The sequence below is a fragment of the Zonotrichia leucophrys genome, chromosome 2, assembly GCF_028769735.1.
Source record: "Zonotrichia leucophrys gambelii isolate GWCS_2022_RI chromosome 2, RI_Zleu_2.0, whole genome shotgun sequence".
Taxonomy (NCBI): Eukaryota; Metazoa; Chordata; class Aves; order Passeriformes; family Passerellidae; genus Zonotrichia; species Zonotrichia leucophrys.
Genome location: NC_088171.1, coordinates 121,702,826 through 121,729,550, shown reverse-complemented (window position 1 = coordinate 121,729,550; position 26,725 = coordinate 121,702,826). Strand labels below are relative to the sequence as shown.

Genomic DNA, 26,725 nt, shown 5'->3' with positions numbered 1-26,725 from the left:
CACTTTACCACAGAGCAGTTAAGGTCTGGAAATTCAGATCTGAGTTGTTTTCTGGCAGATTATTTGTCAGGCCAGCCAGCTGCCAGATGAACGTGCATGGATCACCAAAACAATTCATCCAGCCTTTGACCTCCTAAACAAGGCATGAGAGAAATCAAGGAACAGTTTATAAATTAAAGCTGTCCAAGTTTAGAGATGGACAGAATTTCTTTAGGTGAAATATATGAGCAAAGACTTCTTATTCTTAAGAGTAAGAATTTGGCAAGGTTTACTAGTATATTTTACTATAAGATTTGGCTACTATTAAAGCTTCAGTATTAACATGCTGAACATTACTAGTTTCAGAAATAAGCATTTTAAGTTTATTGCAAGGCAATTTGTAATGGCTACCAATGCCTTAAAGAGGAGCTGTGGTTTACATTCTCTTTTGACCAGTGGTAGATATCTGTAGTGTAAGGAAAAAAACCATCCTTCCCATCTTCCTCTTCTCTGCCATCACCACCTCCTCGAGTTCTCAAAACGCAAACTCCATATGGACAGGAAAGAGAGATTTCTGGCTGATGCTAATTAACTGGAATGTCCTGGCTAAATGCATGTGTGCCAGACCAGAGAGTTTTATTTTAAAAGCCAATTACAATGAGCATTTTGCCTGATTAAAGTTACCAGCCATGCCATCAGTTTGTGCCTTAAAGCATACGGAAGCTCTCTCATTATTCTTAGTCATGCAAGAGTCTGTTCATTTTCTGAATTTATTCTACATATGACTTCATCATCCTCACAGATCTGTTACTGGGTTTCTTGCTGTGCCATTTTTTCTCTACAATCTATTGCTTCTATCCTCTTTCTACAGAACTCTGGAGAAGGCAGAGCCTATAGATGTATCCTAATGCACTTCTGTTGCATCCAGAAATCAAAGAAAGAAGGTGCATTAAAGGACAAAGTGCCAATTTCAAGCTTTGTTCTTCTTCTCCCCTTTCTTTTTATAAGTCATGTCATACCAGTCTTCACAGCATGACTTCCAGATTTATCACCTGTCTCAGCAAGCCCTGGGTACAGATGCCCCCACCCTTCCTTCCACATTTTTCCTCTTGCCCAGGGTGTGGGCCATCCAGCTTGCTGGGAGTCTGCATCCATCCTGCTGCACTGCCTGACACACCTGCTGGCTCAACCCACTCCTCAGTGTTCCTGCAATGCATCTGGACAGGAGAGCCTGCTTGGGAGAAGGCAAAGCAAAGACAGTCTGCAAAGACATAGCCTTAATTCTTCAGGATGTTTTTTCAGTCTCTCCAAGACACTTTTGAGTCACATAATCAAATTATTTGCTTAGGAAAAAATATGCCTTATTAGTTTTGAGCAAATTAACTTTTAAAACTAATAACAGAGAACCAGTTTCCTGTAGAAAGATAAAGCTGTTACAATCACTATAATTTTCACAGACTTGCATAAGTAGTGAGCTAGTTAATTTGCATCCAGATGAAATTCATGGTTGCTTAGTAAAGGCTGCAGGATCTGACTATGAAACTAGTGGATGCCTGGACTAACTTCAGTGCTGTGTTGCTATCTCAAAGTAACTTTTTGAATTCTAGCCTAGGTGTAAGTATCTAATCTGGCACTATGGGTGTGTTAATTACAGGTGTAGTCTGAGAGAAAGAGGTCAGTGCTTCCTTTCTCCTGTTAAAAATTGTTCATTTGCTCTGAAAAAAAACCATTCCTTCCAGGACACTGTTGGCCTGCTCTAGTGAATTTCTATATTGGTCTGCCATGGTGTCCAGCCAAGGACAAGATGAAGTAGGGTCTATCACATGGGAGTATTATCACAGTGTCAAAATTTCCATTATAAATCCTATTTATAACCATGTCATAAATATTTGTTCCATGTTGAAATTCAGCTAACAAAGAACTGAGAACTTTACTTACAGTGCTAATTTTCAGTCGAGTATGGTGATCTATTTTGAAAGGATTTTATTATACTAGTGGAGATTTAAATTATGTTTAAAAGGTTAGGTTTCTCCTGTTACACTTTTAACATGTGATTTGGACCATTAGAGAAAAATGATCTTTGCAGCTTTATTCTGTGTTTGTCAAGGCCACAGAAATAGATGGGTAATGTATACGCCCTTTTATGCCAAGTAATTTTCCCTTAAAATTACTGTAAGGAGTTCCTGGAGGACTGTAGGGAGATACCCAAAAATAAAAAATCTAATTCATAATACAGACCTGAATAATGTAGAGTAATGTTCAGTATGATGTGGAAGACCATGTTGAGAATTTGGAGGAGATGAAGATTTCTGCCTATTAGTTCAGTAATAGTGATTCATTTAGATTATTGTCTGAGCAGGAGTAAAACCTGGAACTGAAACACAGCCAGCATGGAATTGGTATTTTTTGTATGGTGAAATTAAACAGAATGAAAATTGTAAAGGAAAGGTAGAGAGTCCAAGAACAGAATAATTGGAGGTTATTTTCCTTGAAAGTATGGTTTGAAAATGAAAGAAAAATGCGGCTGAATTAAAAGGATAAATCACAGATGTTAACAGACGAGACTTGTTCCAGAAGAGGAGAATGGTTGCCTGTGTAAAAGGATGGTAAGAGTGGGGTACTGATACTGAAATGTGGCTAAGAAAATCGCAGAGGTTCCTCAAAAAGTATCAGATGAAGAGCAGAAAGTATTTTGCCAAAGGCAGTTGCCAAACTGAAGAGTATGGGATAGATTTGGAGGAGAGGAGCAGTACATGGATACTGCAAACTTAGAGTTTAGAATTGAAAACTTAGAGCACTAATGGGAAAGGAAAGAAATGACACTTTGTGAGGTCAGAATGGTAAGTGGCATGGTGAGTGGGGTTTCTCCTAAAATACAAAAGAATAAGAACATTTTGGAAAGAAGCCAGATTTGGATGCAAGACTAAGCAGCTCACATACCCTAGTTTTAGCAGAATTAAATTGATTGTTGTATTTCTCCAGTTCTGGCATTTGCAGTGCAGCAGTCACTCCAGGCTCTTATACTTTATAATTAATTTCAATGCTAGATACAAGAAATTAATTTTGCTGGAAGTGTGGTACAGCTTAACGAGTACGGGTTTTGAAAAATACTGAATTAGCCCTCAACCCTCCAAGAAAATTAATAAAGCCATGTATTTCAAAAGCAGTAAATTTCAAGTCTCTTTATTTTACTCCTGTTCATAATTTCCAGTGTATTTTCTATAAATACAAGGTGATAAAGGAGGGTTCTAAAAAAATTAAGTCTGACATCATGTAATATAATCATGAATCCCTTAGAAATATCTGGAGTTTTATTTTAAGGTAGTAATGCATCTCTAGATCTGTAGAATCAGTGGAGTCTGAAGCTGTCTAGTTTTTCCATGTTATTTCTCCTATCTATATCTATGCCTGTATGTTCAAAATTAATGCTGGTTGTTAGCTGACATACCTGTATTTACTGTCTTCCCGGTTTTGAGCATTTTTGGAAGATATTCCACAGGCATGAGAAGTGCTGACATCTACAACCCAAGCCCTGAGTGCGTATCCTAGGCTCTGCTTTTTTCTGTAGTGGAAGAACAGAAGGGTGTTCTCATAAAAACAGGCACCGTGTCTTTATGAAATAAGGATTTTAAAAGAGGTAAAGATTAGAAGGGCTTTGGCAAAAAATTCACTTGTTTATTGAATTTACTGAAAAACAGTTCTTAAGGCAGGCTGACAGACTTGGCCAGTTGGAGAGCAGACATGAACCTACTCCTGCTAAAGCTGCCAGAGTCCCATGGAGCAGGATGATAGCCATGCACTTGAAATGTGATAAGAGAAGTAGCTAATACCCTTCCAGGCTGTATATACAGAAGCACGTCATGGAGAATGGTCCCTTCTCTGCATGATCCCAGTGACACTGAGTCTGAAATACTGTGTAGAACTTTGGGGATCATCATGTCAGAAAGATCTGGACATGCTGGGAGAAATGTAAAGAAGTGTGAATTCTACTGAGTAAAGACAGTTATTATGCCACATTAACAGTCTCTCTCTATATTTAAAATTCATCTTCTCAGAGAATATGCGCTTGCGGTGAGAATAGGATTACAGCCTTTCACTTTTGCCCATCCTTGAAGAGCTTAAAAAAAACTATTTTTACAGTTAACAGCTGCCCCAGTGAAGTTCAGATGAAGTAAAGTAGTCTCTAGGTTTTCTGTGAAAAAGCTAAAAATTTACCTTCTCAGTTATCGCCTGTTAGGCAGCCTGCAGGCTTAGAAGAATTCAAGTAGATTATAGTGCATGTGATATTTGGCTGGGATCATTCACATTAAATACAATGTCTGCATATTATCTACCCTGGAAAAATGAAGCCTGTCCTAGATACAGGAGTCATATGCATCACCATGTAATCTTGACAGATATATTTTGAAGTTCTGTCAGTATTCATCAACAGAAATGCAGGGTAAGTAAAGCAAGCCATAATTAAGATTGCTGGTCACGGGCAGTTTCTGTGTCCATAAGCTGAAGTGCCAGTGAGGTGTTAGAGATAGTTGTGCAGCACTCATAGTGCCCTCTACCAGGTAAGATAAATTTGTTACATTTTCCTGATGGTATTGAATCCAGAAGTATAAAGGCTTACAGACTGCTATGCAGATACAGTTAGGAAATGTTGCCCTGTTTTGGAAATACCACAGCTACTTCAGTCACCTGCTAAAGCAGTTACAGGAATGGAGCAGAGATTGGGTACATAAGCATAAATTAATTGTTCTTGGTGCTGACTCCAGACAGCTTTTGAAATTCATTAGTGTGTATGTGTCTGCACTTCAATGATGCATTTATAAACCTTGAGAGGAAGAAAATCTTGTTTTTAGGGATTCTTTTATCCTTAATGATTCTTTATTTAATGGATAATACAAAAGTCCAAATTGCAAAAACACTATTTAGGTTCTGTATGCAGGTGTATTAATGGTAGGGTAACTCAAAATCATTTCAGATTTGGAGGAACTGACATGGAGAGAAGAGGCAGTCTGGTTTTTCTGCCGGTAGAAATTACATTAATATCTGTTTCATCATCCTACTGCTAGACTCACAAGTTTGTGATGTTACCTATGATGTGAATTGTTTGGCTGAAGTCCATTTCCTTTCCTGTTGCCATTGCTGTTGCTGGCAGCTCGAGTGTGCTTGAGTAGACGCTGTGATACTTTCCAAAAGCATTGTGAGATAACATGGTGTCATATGCTTTTCAACAAATACCTGTGCAAAATGCAGAGACATTGACAGTAAAGTAGTCAGGTCACACCAAGAACTGTATTGTGCTGTGTAAATATCACAGCAGAGTAAACACAGAGGCATAAAAACTTGGGTTTGACCAAAGTCTGTGTGTGTGTGTGTCTCTGTACATGGGGTTAGTAAATAAGTAACTCAAGGCTTTTGATCTCCGTCTAGTCCATGTCGGGAAGCATTTGGTGGGGGTTTTGAAAAGGCTGTGTCATTTTCTTGATGTCACAGTCAGGAAAATAAAGCATTGGCAGATATTTAAAATATGGTAGATACATATTCTGGCAAAACTATGCAGAAGTTGTTTGGGGTGCTGCACAAAACTGTTCCCTGAGCAGGTATAAAGTAGCAACCTTGATGTGCAAGAATTTTGTGGTTTGGGTTCTTCTGAACAAGATACTTAATAAGCAATTTCTACCAGTGAATACTTTCTGTAGGTCCTTATCTTTACTTAGCAAGAAGGGAAGGTTGCATTTCCATTTGCTTTGAAGTCTGCTTGCATTCAGTGATGCCACCATTTAAAGTTAGTCCTAGGTGGACTAGGACTCCTTGGGAAGATACTCTGACTTTTACATTGCTGGATGATGATGTGGCTTTGTCAGGTTGTGGCAATAGTAAAATATCAGCTTATATTCTATCTTATATTCTATCTCTTTGTCGTATGTTTCGGTCATGTTGGTAGAACATGGTTTCAAAGACAGCAGGCTGCCAGATCAAACAGAACAGTTCCATAAACTAAACACATGTAGGCATCAATCTCCATGGTACTCATGGATTTAGTGAGTAGCTGTTGGCACATGCTAGCTGCAGTCTTGCCTCCAGTCCAGCATGAGGAGGAAGACCACCAGGAATACTGCTTAAGGAAGCAGCAATGCTAGCAACAGAATGAGAAACCCTGAAAGTGTAAGCTGGAGAAAACTTCAGCAAAGGGAAGATATCTTCAAAGAGGGAGGGGTAGGAAATGAAGATTTGCAATTAAGAGTGAATTAAGAAAGATTCTAAGTAATGAACATTATATTTTGGAGTATTTTTTGGATTGTGCAAAAAGAAAATGGACTCCTCTCCCTCTTGTGTTTGCATTGTGGCCACCATGATACTTCCATGCTGGTATATTTTCTAAGGCAGCCAAATGGAATTTTAAAATTGATCCAGGAAAGATTTTTTATTTGCCCTTAGCTAGGGAAGCTGCTTAATAGCATTTAAAATGCTGGTCATACCTCACCAAAATGCAGCTGCCATCAGAGGCTAAAAGTTAAATCAGCCATCCAGACTTGGGTTTCTTCTGCATTTCACAAGACAGTGTCAATAATCCCTTCCATTCCAATTTTTTTTCTCTTTTGTGACATGCTTTATTTTTAAGCCTTGGCTAATGTGTTTTCTATTCTCTAAAGCATTCTCAAGTACAGTTAAAGAAAGCCATTATTCCAGGTGGCATAACCAACTTCAGATGCAGCTGAAACAGGGCAGCCAGGCCTGCCTATGTGTTTTTTAACTAGGGAATTCTTAAATAACTTATCCATGCATCACTAGGAGTAAGACAGTTCTTATGTTGCTGCACATTGACCCAACCATGGTGGAGCTGCACTATTCCATGCCCTACTGCTGGGTCACTGCATCCATCAGAAGGGTACAGCACACACCTGCAGTGAGAACCTCTTAAAATACCTTTAGGAAGACTTTCTCTGCCAGGAGGGTGGTCAAACACTGGAACTGGCTTTTCTAGAGAGATGTTTGATGGCTCAGGATTGTCAGCGTTCTAGAGGTATTTGGACAATGCCCTTAGTAACAGGCTTTAACTTTTGCTCAGCTCTGAATTAGTTAGTGACTTGGACAAGATGATTGTTCTAAGTCCCTTTTGACTGAAATGTCCTGTTCTGTTCTTCTCATACCTAAGTCAAGCAGAACTGTTGTCTCAGAGCCCTATTGCTCTTTAAGCACCTTGCCTTATATCCTTTTATTTCTCTGGCAATAATTTTTAATTTCCAGACCTATTCAGTCCCAGTTCAGTCTATCAAACATTACTAAAAACATAACCATATCTCTGCTCCAGTGAGTTCATCAACATATTTTGCATATGGCATTGCCCAACTCTCCATTCAGTTGGGCTGGATTCAAGCCAGCAGCCTAGCACTTAAGAGGGTTTTTTTTTGTTCTCTGTTACCAGTATAACCACCAGAAAATTAAGAACAAAACAGAGGAGGTACTAATGATATTAATTATAGTTCTTCTCCCTCCTTTCATATCTCTCCAATGAAGAAATAATAATAAACCCTATCTTTCTAAAATTTACTGAATATAGTTATTTGCACTTCCATAATGACTCACTGAATCATTTATTTTAAGAGATTGATAATTGATTATTTATATTTCTTCACCTACATTTACCATCCTGAGGAATTCTTTTATACTGGATGTCCTATCCTTAGAAAGCCTAACATAAGGAAGAAAGATTCTGTATTAATTGATCCTCTGATTTTTCACTTGGCTTTTCACAATTTTATTAAGTTCATCAGAATAGCAAAGCAGTCTTACTGAGAGCGTACCTATTGTTGCTGACAGTGACATATGAGAAAACCATCAAAAACATCAGAAGATAAGCCAAATTGTTTTCACTGCCTTATTTCCTGAACAGTATATATCAACCTGCAGTGCCAACATAAAGTAAACACTTTCCTTTTTTAGTACAGTTCCTTTAAATACAAAAGTCTTAAGCTTTTGCTTCAACCGTCTCATGCTCTGGATTTGTATTAGGGTATAATCTGCAGTAAGAAACTTATTTGTCATTTATTATTTCCTTCTCTCTTTGAATGTTGATTTGGCAGATCAGCTCTCAGCTTTTTCAGCAAGAAGACATTTGTGGTAGGCCACAAACTTATGGCCAAAGTGCTGTGTGGAGTTTTCATTACTCAGGAGGCTTACACTCCTTTCCTAGTTTTGACAAAGGCTTTCTCAGCACCTTTAACTTTGTCAAAGATTTAGAAAAACTTTAAGCATGTTGGTACTTTATTCACAGCTGAGCACTAAATTCAGAAAGGTTATTCAGATGAAACATATGCTCTGGGTCATTATTTCCTTTTGGGTTAGCTTCCCCTTCACTAACATGGGCTATTGTTGTAAGCTTTAGTTTTTACTTCTAGGCTGTGAACTTTTCAGATCAGGAATTCTCTCTTTTTTTTTGTATAAATGTTGAGTAGTTCAGTAAAAAGAGGCCTCTAATCTTGGAAGGTCTGCATATAGACTGCAGTGTTCTGGTTGAGCAGGTAACTTTGATTGTGTCACCATTACCCCACAGACTGTTGTTAAACATTATAGTGAAAATTGAGCATCTTTCCATTAACAGTTCATACATGTGAACAAAATTAGGAGGTGAGCTATGTGCTTCACATTTGGAATTTGTCTATAAGCACAACATGAATTTTCTCATAATGATGAAATTACAGCTTTGTTTCTTATTTGGATTACTCTTTAAAACCCTGTCTATTTGTTAACTCTCTATGTGGCACTAAAGATAGGTTACATCTCATAACATGTACCAGAAATAAGCATATGTTTATCTAATAAGTACTTCTAACATACCTTGAAATTGAATCACATCACTCAGCATCAGTAGTACTTTAAATATTATATTCTTAAAAGATTATGTACTGGAGCCTGCATTAGTGGCATTACAGTCTTTTGCTTTTAGTAGATAAAAAAAAATTGCAATATGAAATGCTTATTTTGCCTAAATTGCTCAGAATGGTAAGATATTTAAAAAATCACTGATGCAATTTCATGTATGCCTTTTCCCTCACTATCCTAGATGTGTTCTACCGTCCCTCTCAAGCTTCAGATTTCATTCTGATCTGATGAGGCACAAGGCTCTTCTCGGCCTTCTTGAGAAGCAGTGGCTGCATTCACAGTGTCCTGCAAGATGACATTTTCAGATGCTCCTTGAGCCACAATCCTGCCACAGCCCTATGCTGCCAATACATGTGCCTCGCTAGGCCATGGGGGAAAGCATGTGGCTGTCACCTCCTTAAAAATGCTGTGGCAGAACCAGGGCATCCTTCTCTTCTCATTTACAGGGCTGGCCATGCTGTCACATCACTTACTGGAGCCCTTCCAGGAGGAAGGACATATTACATAAGAAATTCACAAGAAATCCTAGATTTAGAGCAACCATGAGAGCATCTTCAACCAAAGCAAAGCTTCCCTCACCCCACAGCCATCACTGAAATGCTGTTCAAGCTGACCATCAGGCTGTGTGAGATTCTGTGCACACATCCACACAGTCCTTTGGCCTTCGGAGGCTATTCTCCCCAAATACTGGCTAACTCACACTTCAGTGGTGCCATCCACTTGCTGGCATCACAACAGGTATGTGAGCCAAAACCACCCTGTGGCTGACCTTGATGGAGTAAAGGTGCATCAATTTTGATCCAATGGTAGCACAGCCAGCCTGTTACCATGAGAAAACACACAAATTCATCTTACCTTGGTTAGATAGCACTTCTTGGTTCTACATTCCAGACCAGGTTCTCCTTAGGCATCTCAGGACCTCCTTAGGCATATCATATCTAGATCTACTGCTTGCTTGAACTGCAAACTGAAGAACCAGAGTGCCGTGTTTATTTCCTGGTCAGATAATGCCACTTTTCCCTCAAATTCTATTCTCTTTCTCATTAAGATCAGCCAGCTAAGAAATGTTACCCGAAAGGATGTAAGTGACTCTTGGCCCTTGGTTCTTTAAACTTGTGCTGTAGATTGCTCTTATGATGAAGGACTCCCTTACCCGTGTCTGTAGAGTCATGTCTTTAACAAAGGGGACAAGTTAAATCCTGGCAATTTTTAGTTCTTGGAAGGAGTGGGAGCTGAGTTCTTGCTGCTTGGAGTCAGTGATTGGGACAGGTGCACAATCCAATTGTATTGGATACAGTGAACAGATGTTTAAAAAGGATTTGGACAATCTCCAAAGGGAACTTCAGCAAAGGGCCAAGAATTTCAGTGTTGGAAAGACTTGCCTGACAGGACTGGAGGCAAGGGGTGTATCTCTAATATCCATGTGTGATGTTCTGGGGATGGAAGGGAGGGCTGCTGTGCTGTGCTAAGGCAATGGCTGAATATATCTGGTCAGACACCCTCAGATGTTACTTGGATACAGCATTCTCTGGTGGAGCTCAGTGTGACGTAGCATCAAATATTTCCAAATACCCAGTGAGAGTGTGGCATTGTTAGCCTGTTGAAACTTAACTTCTTCGGGAAGCTCCAGATTGTATTTTTGTTTTGCTTTTAAGTTTTTTACTCTTCACTCCACCGGTCTCTTGGTGAGACATGGGCAGCTGAGACCATGGGTTCCCTTCGGTTTTCAAAAATTCCAATAGCTTGGAGGTCTCTTGATGAGAGGGATTTTCTCTGGCCAACTTTGGGAGGCTTTTAGTTGCTTGCAGGAAAGGGTGGAGAGGAATGACATTTCTGAAGTAATTTCTGATGTCATTTTCTGATGTTTTCCTTATGAAAGTGTCTTCAGTTTGTCAAGTGCTGTGAGATATTAGTAAAAGTCAAATCTTTACATAAAGGAGGCAGTGCAGAGCTGTCACAGTATGTGAATTTTCAGAATTTAGGCAGCATTGTAGGACTTAAGAGATAGTGTTCCAATTGGATGCTTTAGCCACGGCAGTCATAAAGAGCAAGCTAATGTGAATATGGGTCTGTCCATAATGAATAATCATTGCAATTTGACAGCTCTGTGGCTTGGGCTTAAAGATTAGTCAGAGCTCTTTTAGGTATCCTTTTCTCTTTACACCCCTAATTACATCTAATGTGAAAAGATATGAAAAATAAAGTTTATGCATGTTAAACCCCTCAGCATTACCTTATGTATCTCAGCAAAGGTGGAAGGAAATCCCCGATACGATGGAGAAGTTTTTGAATGGCGATCATACCTGTAACTTTATATATAGAAACTCTTAATTTGTGTTGTGCTGGCTTTCCCTTTTACCAGGAAGATTATAAAAAGCTGTGAATCAAGCCTCTAGTTCTCTCCCTCTGTGCAGGCTTAACTCCTCAAAACTTCCTCCTCAAATGTCATTTGAGAACAAATCCCGGCTTGTCTGTGTCTAGCCTTCCTTCTTAACAGCTCCCTGTTTCCACCCCTGGTTTTCAGATATGCCAAAAATGTTTCCTGCTCAAAAGACCTTGCATGCCGAGTAATTCTTCATCTCAGCAATGCTTACTTACCAGATGACTCAGTAACTTCCAAAAGCTTCATGCTGCTCTTCCTTCCTCTCATCCTCGCACTGCGTAGATATGCATATGCTTCTGGCATCTGTAAAAACACTGTATCTGCCGAGCACAGTTAGAGCCTCCTCTAAACTCAAAAGCAGAAAAATGTGTGCAGACATTCTTCTCTGGGCACAGAATTTCTCCATGACTTAAAGCACAGATAAGGCTCACTTAGAGAAGGGTAAAGAAATCGAAGGAAAGTTGTGGTGCTAGCAAAGATAGAGGTGAAGAAACAAGTTGCAATGTATTTTTCAGAAGCCATTTTTGAAAATAAATGAAGATTGTCAGCAGTTCTTGGATCACAGAGCTCCCCAACTTCTGAATTTTTACGGAAACTGATCCTGAAATCTGAAATATGACCTCTAGGAAGTAAAGCAGAAAACATTGCCTACAGTGCATACAGATTTACAGCAATTTTGGTTTTTTCAGCAGTGTTTGCTGAGGTCTTACCATTAAACAATTAAATCTGAGAACCAAAACTTGGAGCAGAGCATGTCAGCCAGTTTGTGTTTATGTTAACAGCTGTACAGGCGTGCACTTTGATAAGTGAGTCCTAGTAGTGAGTGTGCATGTGGGTGTTTAGCTAGAATTTGGGGAGAGGATGTTCTTCACACTTCCTGCTCTGTATTTTCCTGGTGAATGTGAAAGAATTTGTATTCCTGCCTTCTAAGAAGGAATTGTATTAGTGACTAGAGTGGTTAACCTGGGTCTTCATGTGGGAGTGATTGGTTCTGGAAGACAAAGCCAGCATGTGAGAGTTTAAGGCACTTATATGTGTACGTAAGACAAGCTGACATTCACCCAAAGGGGGAAAAAAGTGATTGAAGCCCTTTTTCCTGTAGCTTACAAGATAAAAAGAGACATTTCATTCTCATGGTTAGCTACATATCAAGCAGGTACTCTGATCATGAGAAGTTAAATCAGTGAGGGTAATCAAGCAAAACATACCTCAGAACTTGCCTCTCAGAAAAGGCATGGTAGGTGATGTAAGGTTAGACAATCTACAGTCACTCAGACTTTACTTAGGGGCAGTTTACGTACCATGGCCCCTTGAAAAGCTGAAGATGTAGAGTGACTGAGCCAAGTTAGTAAGTTGTTCCAACAATTACCAAAAAGCTACAATAGCTCCTGTGCCTGAGCAATTTGGAGTAAATCACTGTGGATGTCAATGAACTGTTGGCAACATATACCCCTGCCTGCATTTTAGCAAGGCAGTACAGTCTGACATCCCAGTGCAATAGTTTCACTGTGAACTTTGTTTTGATCTTAGTATTTCTGTTACACTGTTTTTCAGGCCCTGATTATATCAAACAAAAATTTCAAGAAGGAATGGATGGAAAAGAAAAATCTGAAGAAAAAGGTCAGGAGAAACCACCCTCCCCAAAAGAGTCACCTCACTTTTATCGAAAAGGTACTACACCCCCTCGAACCCCAGAAGCAAGCCCAAGAAATAGTCCTCCTCTTTCTTCTGAGACTTCTCCTTCAAAACAACTGAAAAGGCAAAGCTCCACTTCTGGGGCAAGACTCAGTCAAGAAAAAAAGCTTTTAGCAACTGAGAATATAACACCCACGACTAACAAGCCTTTATATTCAAAAGCACCAGTGAAGGAGGAAGCAGCTGGGAAACACCAGCCAAAGTTCTCAGCCCAGCACAATGCCAGCAGCACAGAGAATGGGGAGCTGCATGGTCACTACCATGGCTATTATGTAAAAACAAATCCAACAGCGCTTCCACAGGAGCTCAGGGAAGAAGATGAATATGCCAACCCTTCACCATCAACCCTTGCACGGATACCACCCTCTCAGAAGCCAAGTCCTGCTAGATCTGGGGGTAAGCCAGATGCCAAAGAAAACAAGCCTGACATAAAAATTAAGAAACCAGAATTTGCTGCACCAAAGAACCCAGCTAATAATGAGTCCCATTCAGCAATGGAGAAAGAAGTAGGAAACAGCTCGGTAAGTACTACAAGAAACATTTTCACTTTCACTGCCCTTGTGCCTCTAAGTGCTGAGCTTTGCAATCTAAGTAAGCACTGTCAAATCTTCATCTGGATACAGTCTGCTAGCTAACACCGCTTCACCTGGAGTGAGGAAGAAATATTCCAGTCTAGAATAAGCAGAGTTTTTAAAATACCCTTTCAGACCAGTGTGACTCTTAATTTCATTATTATTAAAATAATAAAATTATCAACAGTTATGCAGAAAAGGAGTGATGACTAATAGCATTTCTATTTCATGTTAGAAGAAAAAGCCAGGTTATGAAATTCAGAATCTCTGATTATGTTTCTGTGATTTTTGGGCCAAGAGAAACTCAGGAAATCATTAGTTTTGCATACTAAAGTTAGCCTTTAGTGAATGAAGAGTTCTAGATAATAGTCATAATGTTTCTCTTTTATAAGCATTGTTTCTTTGAGTCATTTTTGGTGATACTCTACAGAACAAACAGTGTGTCGTTATTGATGGGATAAACAGAATTACCCATTTAAAGAGATGCAGATAGCCTAGTACCAATTGCATGCAAAACACTTGAATAATTGACATCAGACTTCATTAATAATAAATCTAGATAATAAAGAGGGGGAGTAATTTCCCACCAACATGAATTGGAAGTGATCTTGTCAAACAAGTTTGGCATCTTCAGGTGTGGCAGAAGAATCGTCATCTCAATCAAGAAGGTCACTTGATTTGCTTTTACATGGTCATGTATTCTGACAAGAAAAACAGACTAATGCAAAGGCTAAATGTCACATTAAAAGAATTTTTTAAACTGACTGATGGGTCTCAAAAAGTAATTAGAAAACCATCAGTTATTTGATATTATTCTGGTGAGGTCATTCTTACATCAATTCTGTTACTCTGATCACATTCTTGTAAATGACATACAAGAGGGCATGAGAATATTGTCCATGAAGTTTATAGAAGACACTGAGACCAGGAGAGTGGTCTGTAATGAAGGCAAATACAAGCTCATGCAAATCAACTGCTGAGAAGGCTGAAAGTATAATTATCCATGGCAGCATAGCAAAATATAATATTGTACATGAAAGACAATTTCTAGAGCCTGGCACTGCGGGATCAGAACTGGAAAAGGTTGGTGGATCAGGAGCAAGAGAGGCAACTGAACATGAGCTCCCAGTCTGCTGCTGTTGTTCAGAGATGCTAATATAATCCCTAGATTTATCAACAGAAAAGATTAAGCAAGAGTACATGGGAGTCTGTTCTATCTGCTTTTGGCACAGGTGCAACCACTTCTGGGATAAAATAGTGTCTGTAAATCAGGGATTTAAAATGAAAAAAAAAAACCTTGAGGGGAAGTCACACAAAGAGCTGCAAGAATGATTACAACATATCTTAAAATGAAAAATTCAAGGCACAAAAACCCCCGATATACTAAGTCACTTTCTGTAAGTGTGTTTTATAAAACAGTTTCCCAGGCTAACAAGCAAATGTGTCAGAAGATCCAACAGCTGAAGATTCAGATAAAAGTCTTGTTTTAAGTTGATTTTAAGGATCTTGATTAAATGTGCCATCAGTTTTCAGATGCCAGGGTTTTGGAGCCATCACTGAGTAGTTTGATAATGAGCCTTTTGCCAAGATGATATTCTGTAGTTCTGCTGGAAGCTTTTATTCTGTTTTGTGCGGATCAAAGTAAATGTTCACAGAGGTTTTGTAATCTGCAAATCTGTATTACAGCTGATATCAGCCCTTTAACCTTTCAAATCTCGCAGATATTACTCCTATGTAGGGTAACACAAAGCTGACAGGCTTGTAAATGTTGAGTGAGTATGTACAATTTTTAAGCTGAATTGGAATTGTTTTTTAGCTCTGGTGAAAATAAGTCACTAGAAATAGTCCTTATTTTTCCTTCATTCCAAATAATATTTTGGAGCTGAGGGTGGCTTCATCTTAACAAGTAAGCTATCTGAACAGCAGTTTATTTACCTTCTAGAATAATCAGGATAAGGACCATGACCCTACAGCCTGTTATCACAAAAGGTGTAAAAATGATGAGATATTGTGCATTAGCTACTGTTTGTTCACTGATACTGCAGTTGTGACTCTAGGTCACTCTACTTCATTTGTAGCATCCTAATTGCATTATTCTCATTGCTGGCATTCCAGTATGGAAGTAAGGTAGATTTTAGGAATTCATTTTTACTGTAACAGTATCTTAAGATGTATGTAGATGTATGTGAGTGTTTTTCAAATATTCTAGTCTTCTATATGTGTTTGTTAATTTGCCCTCATAGACTAAATTTCCTACATGCTTATTTCTTCAAAATGCTGGGCGTAAAAATGCTAAACTGATTAAAGCAAAAAAGAGTGGCCTACTGGCCCAGCAGTCTGAGGGAGAAACAGTACAGAATGACTGCTAACTTTGCTGGAGACTTTTCATTTTCAGCATCACCTTTCAGCTTCAGAAAAACAGTGGCCTGTTCTGCAGGGCTCCTGGACTGAGCTCAGCAGTGTGTTGGAATAAAGCAGTGACTAAGTTAAGAGAGCACAGTTACTGAGGAGAAGCCAGACTCATGCAATCATAGAATAGCTTGGGTTGGAAGGGACCTGGAAAGATCATCTAGCTTCACAACTCTTCTGCCATGGGCAGGGACACATCTACTAGACCAGGCTGTTCAGAGCCCCATCCAGCCTGGTCTTGAATATTTTCAGGGATGAGACATCCAGAGCTCCTCTGGGCAGCCTGTGCCAGTCCTTCACCACCATCACAGTAAAGAATTTCTTCATAATATTTAATCTAAACTTAATCTTTTCTAGTTTAAATCCCTTTTCCCTCTTCCTAATTGATGTACTTCTCCTTATCCCAGATGTTTCTGAATGTTGAGAGACTTCAGAATTCTAGAGTTGCATTGGGAAATTATTTTATTTCAGTAAGAAACTGCAATTGCTTTTTAGTCATTCTGACACATGATTTTGTTATGCTTTGAAAGTAAGTCTGCCTTAGATCCTCCATAAAAGTTCTAAAATATATTTGTTAAGGAATATAAAGAGAAAAGATGTCTCACGCTCATGAAAAGAGAATGATAAAACATGGTTTTGGAATGCAAAAAAATGAATCTATTAACATTTATCGAGCACTTTTGTTAGATTATCTGAAAGTGCTGTATAAAATTGTGCTGTGCTTTTTCCAGGTTTCCAATGATAATGCATTAAGTGCACAGATCCAGAAGGGAAGATTTTCAGTTCTTCCTTCTCTGAGTCTAAATCAAAGCCATTTTTCATACCTGAATGCAACATCAGCTTTCATTTGGATTAAGAACTTTAAACTACTTTATTTGCAGCAAAGCTTGTAGCAGCTTATTTTAGTTTTCAAATTCGTGTTTCATATTTTTTGTGAATGTTACATCCTCAAGAATGCCGTTGAGTATCATCTGTGCAATAGGTTAGTTATAGGAACAGTCTTGATTCCCTAGATATCCCCATTTCTGGCATTATACTTGAAAAATATCAGCACATACGTCTTATGCCACACATTTAAGTGTGTTTCTCTGTTTACTTATTCCCTGATACTCAAAAATCAAAGTTTTAAATTATTACAGAACTCATAAGAGTCACAGTTTTATCGAGGTGAAATCCTGCATAAAGCACTATGACAAAGTCACCTGAGAGATATATATTATTTCTGAGAGATAAATCACCCCTCTTTCACTGAGAATGAGGCTCCTTCACATTACCTTAAATTTGGCACAGTGTTCACAGAGACCCTTGACCACAAACCAGTGCTGTTGTTTCTGACTGGTCATTAGCAGCCTCTGGCCCCAGTTTCAGCTTATACACTGCTGTCCTACCTTGAATATGAGCTGATTGGAGATTCTCTTGGATTTAAGTGAAAAATAGGATTGAATTTCACAAAACACTATTGCAGTGTACATTCATGAATACACTTTTTATCGTGTCTGATACGTGTCCATGTACTGCCCTAGGACAAATAACAAGCCTGGGCTCGAGTGTTTTACTAAACTGTAATTTTTTTTTCATTTGGCAGGTAGTAAAGATTTTTAAACACACAGTGTTTAGCCTGGTTTTTACCTGAATGTCACCCAGTGATTCTACTCCCATCTTTTTGTTCGATTCTCATCTTTTTGTTCACCTAACCTTCATTTAGTAAGGGCTATAAATACCATGATGTTTGGAAAAAAGATCAGTATTTGCCTGATCCTAAAAAAAAAACCCTCTGAGCAAGAACTTTATGCTAAATTTAATGAACATTTCTAATGCAATGGAATTACAAGCCTAGTCTTTAATTTCCTGGCACTACATTTTAGGAAAATAACTTTTTTTCTTCCCCAGATGAAAACTAATCATGTGGTTGTATTTTGAACTACATAAATGTCTAACTTACAAGAAGCTGAAAGGGTAAATTCAAGCAGGACTGAAGGTTTCTACTACAGCTTCTTTAGTGCACCTGTTCTAGTCACTCTAGGACTGTTCAAACTAATTTTGGCTTTTGCTATTTTTAGCCCTTGTGGGACACTAAAGTCTTACTTGTAGTATTTGTCTTAAAGCATTAAATGCTTATTTCAAAGGTGTCTTCAAAACAGGTGGTAGTTCATTGCATAATAACTGTGTGCTTCATAAATGTTGTTTGATCATGTTTTAATGTATCAGGGAATCCTGCTTTCGGCTGAAAGGTATGGTTATCAGTAGGTGAAACATAATGCACATAGCAGGCCAAAGAATATGAGCTTTACTTCTTTGTATAAAGAGATAATCTTTATGATATTTCATTATCATAAAGATATAACATATTTTTCTATGATCTTCATGTGAACTCAACAGCCCAGTTCTTAAGGTGTCACTTGCTTCTGTTTTGTAGATTATTCTTGATTCAGAGCATAGCCCCTGAGGTTTTCAGCCTAATTTTCTAATTTTATTGTGGTGAGATTGTTACACCTAACCTAACTGACAGATGTATCAAAGGAAAAGTCACTTTCCCCTCCAACAAGCTTAATTACCTGAGGCTGTGCACTAATGATACTGAGCTGCCATTAGAGCTGCAGTGCCAATTTGGCAATCAGCAAAAGTGTGTCTTGCACCTACCAGGATGCTGTTCTGTGATGTATTTCAGGTAATTAGCAAGTGCTTGGCTCCTCTGAAGACACCATAGGTTCCAATTTTTCTTTTTCAGTTGCAAAAAATCAATATGATTTTCATAGATATTATTTTCAAATATGCAAAGTACTAGATGGTCAAATCCTGAAAAATTGTAATGGTACTTGGCAAAGATCTTCACGCTTCCTTGCAGTTCCTGGAGCAGTATAACTGTAAAATCTTCAGGTGGGATTCAGACTACAAAGGAGCCACTGACCTGATTTGAATCACATGGGCAATTCCTATTAGAATCATAGGATTATGGAACCATAGAGTGTTTGGCTTAGAAGAGACACGTAAAGACTGTCTGGTTCCAACCCCTGTGCCATGGGAAGGGACACCTTCCACTAGACCAGGCTGCTCAAAACCCTGTCCAGCACTTCCAGTCATGGGGCAACCACAGCTTCTCTGGGCAACCTGTTCCAGTGCCTAACACCAGAAAGATGTTGAACCCACATCTTAGTGGAAATGAATAGTGTAATGAAATCACAATTCTGCAGAGAGCAAGGCTGCTCACGGTGCTGTGGTAACCGTGTCTGGAGCTGTGCTTTATTTTATGCCTGTTCTGTGCCCCTGAGCGTCTCGTATGCTTTGGCACATGGTGAGTCACTTCCACTAAGGAGGAAGGAACATGGTTCCACTTCTGTTCTGTGACCTGATGGTTGAAACACACCACTGGTAAGTGGGAGCTTGTTATTCAAAACCACTTGGACTAAGGTGTCATTAAACCTGGTCTTCAATTTCCTAGTGAATATTTTAAACATTCCACCATTAAGCAAAATGTGGGTGCTACTGCCAATCCTATTACCCCTATGGCATAATTTAATTGGCATTCTGATAATCTCAGTCACTGTTTGCACTTGAACATGTGCTTCTCAGCATGTGAACAGACACCTCTGAGTTGATGCAAAGGGAACTTGATGGCTGTTATGGATAGAGGTGCTGATGAGGTTTAGGCTCACCGGGGATTTAAGCAGTATCTGACATAACGTGTTTTGTGACTTATTCAACATCTGGCCTGCCATCTGTGTAAAGCTGTGTAAAGCTGTAAAACCACTGTGTAAAGCTGTATTTTGACTAAAGGTGTTCAATGAGACTGTTTCAGGAGACCATGTGATATAATAATGACACAAGTACTATTCTATAGCTTCCCACTTATACTGCTGCAGCAAATTACTAATAGTAATTTCTTACACCTTAGCATTCCAGAAATTACATAGTTGATGTTAGCATTATGTAGTCATGAAGCATAATGAACTTCTCCAAGGCATGCCTCATATGAAAAGTGAAAACACTGTATCATTTCTCATTCAATACATACCTTCTTCTGCAAGCCAGTGATTCTTGTGTAGCTCACAAGATAGTTTTCTGCACAGATTTTCTAGTGGGCTTCATGATTTGTGATTTAGGAAAGTATTGTCTAAATGAAGAGTTTCTGCTTACAGTGCAACTGTAAAATAAAAGAATATTAAAATCTTTGTAAAATCATGATGTAATAAACCAAATATGTTAAGGGCAGAAGAGAATTGAGTATTTTCATCTGTTGGGACATATTTTCAAGTTGATGATTAGAAAGCATCCATTTAAAAAATAAAAAATATTCAAAATTGCTAAAAATCATTTAAAACCATTCTCTGGCTTCACAGAAATACTAAAATGGTGTAATGATTTAAACTTCGTAACTAATTTTAGCTCTAGCTAGGAATGGAAGGAGTTTTTGACTTTTCAGTTCAGTCCATAAGTCTAAAAAGATAAGTGTCTGAGTAAATCAAAACAAGCTTAAATTTGCAGGTGCAAAATGCATTTTAATCTGTAATGGAAACAGGTTTGTTAGTGCAATGGTAAGTAAATTTTCTTTTCTACTTGGGTTATCAAATAAATGTATTCTTTTTATAAAGCATCTTTGTTATGTCTGTTTTGAAATGGGTTGGAACTGAAAAAGGAACCCTCTGTAAGGATGAAGAGCAGCATTCTGGCTTTCCTAAAGTAGTTCACATTCTTTGTTTTGCTCTATTTTAAGCTAATATTTTTTTGTGTTGATGGGTTTGTTTTCATTTGTTGATGCAGTTGTATTTGTCAGGTGGCTTAATCTCAGTGTGATTAGGAACAGAGCAGTAATGTGCTCTCACCTGTATTTATCCAGCTCCTTTTCACACAGGTGATATTTATCTTACCAAATATCAAGGGTGGTGGCTGTGTTTCAGCAGTAGGGGCTGTTTCCTTCAGACCAAGATCAAAACCTATAGAAATTGTGAAGTTGGGTCTTGTTCATTGCTGTCTCTGTGTGGGAGGTTGCATTAATTCTAATATCTTCATTTTATTTTCAGGGCCCTAACTCAGTCATGATCGCCCTGGTAATGCTGTTGAATATTGGTTTAGCCATTCTTTTTGTCCATTTTCTTACTTGATTGGAATTAGAAAAGGTAAGGAAGGTCTCACTTTCACATAAAATCACCATATCCACCCCACCTTAAATAATAAAGATTTAATTTCTTCACATACTTTTAACGTTCCCCACTTTAATTTTAGCTATGCCTGAATGTGATTCAACATAGTTATTTAATATTGTAACTGTTTTGACCCTTCAGTGAAGTCATGACAACTAGTGGTGTTAGCCCACAGTTCTCTGCAGTTGTGTCATCAGCCTTTTAAATGGCACCTGTCATACTCAGACACAGGGAAGGAGGCTTGGAATTAGGATGGGACGCAAGAGAGATGAAACTTGGAAAATTCAGCCAGGGGCCCAGATCAGTTTCTCTGCTGGTGGCTCGTGGCTTTGGGGTCCTCTGAAAGCTGAAGCAAGCAGCCATGTTGGAAAACAAACAAAATAATCTGCTGAAGCAGCCCCGCCAGTGAAGCGCGTTGGCTTGTCCATCTGTTCCAGCAGAGTGTGACTAAAGTGGAAATGTACGGAGCTGCACTTTTTGTTGATGGAAGTTAACAGCTGCCTTACTATTTTACCGTCTGATGTTTTTAGTGGGGAGATGGGAAAACGACTGCCAGAGGAATGTGGTCAGAGGATTCTGTTGCTGTGGAAGTGATTCCAGCGTTCACTCCTATCTCATTAGAAGAAATAGTTAGCAACATCAGTCACCAGTCTTATTCCATTACCTGCTGCTTTTAACATCTCCTGCAGTGCTCTGGGAGATCGAATTTCATTTGCCTGTGCATGATTCTGTTCATTTGTTGTTTATGAAATTTGATGTATAGCCATAAGTAGTGTTTAGTCCAGCCTGGAGAAAGCTACCAGTTCTGCCTAGCAGCCGAAGCCGAAAATCAAATATATTTTCCTAGTCCAGGGAAAAAAATTCTTAAATTAATTCTCTTAAACCTGAAGAGTCATTTTGCATGAAGGTTCAGTAAATAATACACCATTACTGCAAAATTTAAAGATACTATTATCTTCCTTAAAATGCTCAAATACTTATGCAAATACCAAGCAAAAGTTTTCATAATCAAAAAAAAAAAATCTTACATTGGTAGAAGTACATTCTAAACAGGGTATAGGATATCAAAATAACCCAAGAAAGGTGAGATATGGGGTTTGCATGTTGACTTTTTCTTTCTTTTTTTCTTAATTTTGGTGCTGTGGTAATTGGTGATTTAAATTATTATGTTGCAACACTGAGGTATTTTGACAGCAGTTAAAATAAAGTCTTGTCTGGGTGCACATTAATGCCAATGACAGTTAGCTAATGCTCATAATAAATAATAACTTTAAAAGTGCTAGATTTGTGTTGAATACATTCAGGTAGAGCATTTAAAAATGTTAAGTGATTGTTTATCAATTTGATGCCTTCAGTGTCTTTAAAGTCCATTTATAATTTTACCTCAGCATTAAAAAAGCCTCAAAATTTTTCATTTGGAACGTTTGTCTTAAGTAGTTTCATAGCCCTTTGTTCAAACGAGGTGATCACGTTTCTTTTTATGTGCCATTATACTGTAATTATTGTACCCTATATTAATGAAATGCATGCTTATTTATTGAAGATATGTGGTGTGATCATTTGGCAAGCAAACATTTTAATTTAAAGCTGCAAAAAGCAAAGGGCTTGTATTACAGTTTATTTTATCTCTATTAGAGAATCTTTCATACAGTATAGTTTTTGAACCTGTTTGTAAACTTTCTAAGTTTTTGCATGGTTTAATGGGCAACATTCTTACCAAATACATTAGCTATTTTTTGATGCAGCCTAGTAAAGTACCGTAGGTATGGACTGAATGTTGTGCAGCGAAGCAGCTCCGAGCAGGGCAGTAACACCGTGGTGTTTTTTACAGAAGTATGTTGAGAATCCTGTGTTTTGGCCAGTGTGGATAAAGAAGAAAGCAGAAAGAGAGCAAATGAAAATAAAACGTGTATATTTATTTTTAAAGAAAATCAAACAGCAAAGTTTAAATTGTGTTTTAAATTTAGGAAAATAATTTTTAAATAAGAACAAAATTTTAAAAGTTACTGTGTAAGCCTTGAATTAATGGATGAAATGTTCCATCCCACTGTTAAATCACCCCCTGTCTCCTTACGAGGAGAGGTAATTTTGTAACTGACATATTTAATTCCTATTAAATGTTTATTTAAAATACTTTATGCTCTGGAAATAATGGGTAACAAAGCTTATGAAAAATGTTTATAAATTTAAGTAAGCATGTTAGTACCATTTATAAATATGTATGATTTATAAGCTTTTTTAAAACAAAGCTCAAACAAATTGTTGGTATTTTTCTAAAACGTGCACAGTTGTATTTTACATGAAAGGCTATTTATAATTGGTTGTTATACTGTACACTACATTTTGGACAGCACAATGAAGCCTGCCAATGTACTTAAAAATGTCATTTTGTCTATTTAAAGTTTCTTGCTGTCAAAGAATGAACTCTTTATCTATGAGTTTCTCTATTTATAATTCTTGACCCAAAATGTACAATGTACAGTTTTCACAACTGTATTTGCTCTAATAAAAATAAGTTGGTTATTATTAGAGTTTCAGACTACTTTTTCCTGTTTATGAATTACTTTGTTCACTCTTTGGAAGCAATTTTTCTAACTAATCTATTAATAAACAGGAGTGAAGCAGGAAAATGGGTGAAATTCTAGTCCCTTTGATATAATTGTGAGTTACTGTTTTCAACAAAAGTGATTCTGGGAAACAATTAAAAATAAATTAAAACAAAAAAGTCAAGCTTCCCTTTGTGTCTTCTTTTATCTTTCAATACAGGATTTTGTGTCTTGATAAATGTAGTATCTTAAACACACTCCCACTACAAGATGTTTTGATCAATTTTGTTTTAATTTGTGAGTGACTGGTCCGTTAACACCTGCTCTTGTAGGGTAATTCATTTCTTTGGGCCTCACTGCTCCTCAGGATCTTCATAGGTTCAAAATTAGCATGAAGTTTGTGGCCAATATTTACACAGAGAAAATTTGCCTTTTGTCTTAAAACCACAATATTTGCTGAACTACTCAATCATCTGCAAATTTTATTTTCCATTATTCCAGTTCATACTAGTAGCCAACTGTACTGAAATCCTAACGTTTAGTTGAAGAGGAGAGCAATTTTTATTAGTAGTTTCTATTTAATGGAAATATATTTTTAGGAAGTAATCATTACTGTCTTGTTCTTTAAAGTATTGATACAAGCATGAAGCTTACCTTTAAGAATTTTTATTTTCTGCACAATACCTGCTCCCTAAAAACATCTTTGGCTCTGTAAGGGGAGAAAAATGCATTCTCAAGAAAAATGAACAGAAGTAATTTTAATGCCAAAAAAAATTCAAGTCAACCTCAGTGAGATTATTCTTCTCTGGCATTTGTGATCTACAGCGTATGTGTTCAGAAATTAAAGTGTCCATGAAATATTTCTTAAGGTGTACGAACGTGATAATATACTAATGCATATAAAAATCTGAACACTAACAAGCAAAAGATGTGCACAGAAATAGAAGAAGAAAGCTCTCATAATTTTTAAGTCATTTCCCATCTCAGATGTTTTTACCAGTGGTTTACGTTACAAATGCTGTTACGTGGTCACGCATCTGCTGTGCTTAAAGAAAGCAAACCCATGGACACACAGTACAACTTAATGCTTCAACATTTGCTCCAGCATGAAAAATTTCACCCCACTTCCAGCAAGGAAAGCTTTTCTCAGGCAAAGTAGTCTCCCCTGGCACAGTTGTGTTTGCCCACAGGTGCCAGTGAGCAGTGAGCTCTGTCACCCTCAGATCTGAGCCTGGCTTCTTGCACAGCTCCATTTATCCAGTTAAACCATATGCACAGTGCATGCAGACAGCAAGTGAGCAAGGGTGAGGTGCTGTAGACTGAAGAAAAAAAGAGAATCTGTCATATCTTTTAAGAACTTTCTTTACTTAGTGTATATATATGTATTAGTAGTATATATGTATGTATGTATATATGTAATATATATATGCATACATACGTACATATATATATATATATATATGTAATAGTTTGCCTTTCTATCAGAAAAGCAATAAGGAACATGAAGAGTTCCAGAGGAATTGCTGGCATTTGCTTTCCAAAAGGAGGGGTTAATTTTGAAAGTAAAAATTTTGAGACATGGCTACAACTTGCCTTTCAGCTACAGATGGATGTTTAAAAAGTCATAAATACAGCCTGGTACTAACTTTAAAAGAAGCAAACACCTCTTTATGAGAGTTAAATTAGAAACCTTCAAATATTTATTTACATAACTTTTAATGATGTTCTGTGATTACGTATTTATTAAATTCTCGGTTAAGATACACAATCCCAGAAAATTCTGACAATAACATAAATGCAAGGATAAGAACCTGGAGAATTCAGGACATGCTGAGCCTCACTAACAGTCTTAGTTGTTATTAATAAAACATGGTTGTGAATTGTATCTGAATGGTTTTACTTATAGCTCATTTGAACTGTTTAGTCAGGGAAGATGATTCTACAGGCCATTTTCCTATGGAAATGTAATTCAGTAAACAAAGCAAATTAAGAGAAAGGAGATTAAATAAGCCTTTCAAATTAAGTAGTCTTCTCATTCTCTCATTTAATATTCACAGAAACAGCCAAAAATAGAAATTATGTTAAGTCTGAGCAAGAAGCTGTGTAAGCCAGCGTGCTATAGCTGAGCCATCTACAGTATCTGTCTCCATTTTTCCTACTCCACACAGAAACTGCAAACTAAGAAACATTACACCTCCCACCATTTTAGCAGGTAAATACAATTGCCATACTCAACATTTTTAAGAAAAACAGTCTATAATGTCTGTGACTATAAACTAGAAGGAATAAAGCCACTTCCTTTATCTGAACAGTTTATGTTGCAACCTTGACTGTAACAGCAGAACAAATTCTTCATCCCCCTAAAACCAATAGCAAAAATAAAGCTGGTAGCAGAATTTGATAACAATCTTCCATGCTTCTTCCTTTTATTTGCTACAAAGAGAGGATGGGGGGAGAACAGAGAACAGACAGCTTTTTTTAACCCAATAATCTAAATTTCATCATGCCAGTATGTGCTTGCTTCACTAATGCTTTTCACAATCTGCTGGGACTGGTTATCTAGGAGATTGTAGGTACAAACTGGCAGTATATTGAATGTCATTTCTTCAAGAGGGTTTTGAGTTTTTCTCAGTAATGAAAAAAAACATGATTTCCCTTACCACAAGCAAAAATAGGTTTGGTGGTACTTTCACTGTGCAATCACTGTTTTTCCAATTATATTCTGTCCTTCACTGCCCATGCACTTCCCAGTTCTGACAAATTCAACTGAATCAGTTTTGCCCTGCATGTGGACATTGCCCCAAGACTTCAGCTGCTCACTCCAGAAATTTGTGTTTTCTGTGGGACACTTGTTCAGTGGTTTTAGCTCTCTGTGTCTGTGGAGCCCATCTCTCCTGCAGTTTTTCCCCCAGCAAACTGCAGGTGTCACATCACAGTTTCCATTGGGTCCATTCTCTGCATACTGTCAGTGCTGGTTTATGCAACTGTATTATAATTTCAAATCTACTCTCATTGTCTCCAGTGTCAGGACAGTGATTTAAATACAGTGTGTGGGAACTGAAATGAAAAATACTGAAAGGGATGTCATACACAGAGATTTCTCATGGCTCTTCAGAATTTGTAGAA

General features: G+C 37.8%; 1 protein-coding gene across 5 annotated transcripts in view; it reads left to right on the top strand.

Annotated features, from left to right (window-relative positions):
* JPH1 (junctophilin 1) overlaps nt 1-23,783 on the top strand; it is an 82,569-nt gene extending 58,786 nt beyond the window's left edge. Inside the window, exons 4-6 of one of the 5 annotated variants that reach the window (XM_064706245.1) lie at nt 12,794-13,455; nt 20,934-21,029; nt 22,885-23,783. In XM_064706245.1, the coding sequence (XP_064562315.1) occupies nt 12,794-13,455; nt 20,934-21,014 (743 nt within the window). In that variant the 3' untranslated portion in view covers nt 21,015-21,029; nt 22,885-23,783. Of the gene's footprint in view, nt 1-12,793; nt 13,946-20,933; nt 21,030-21,135 lie in introns of those variants that run through there. The other 4 variants (XM_064706244.1, XM_064706242.1, XM_064706243.1 and 1 more) reach the window with 4 other exon arrangements.
* The last annotated feature ends 2,942 nt before the right edge of the window (nt 23,784-26,725 follow it).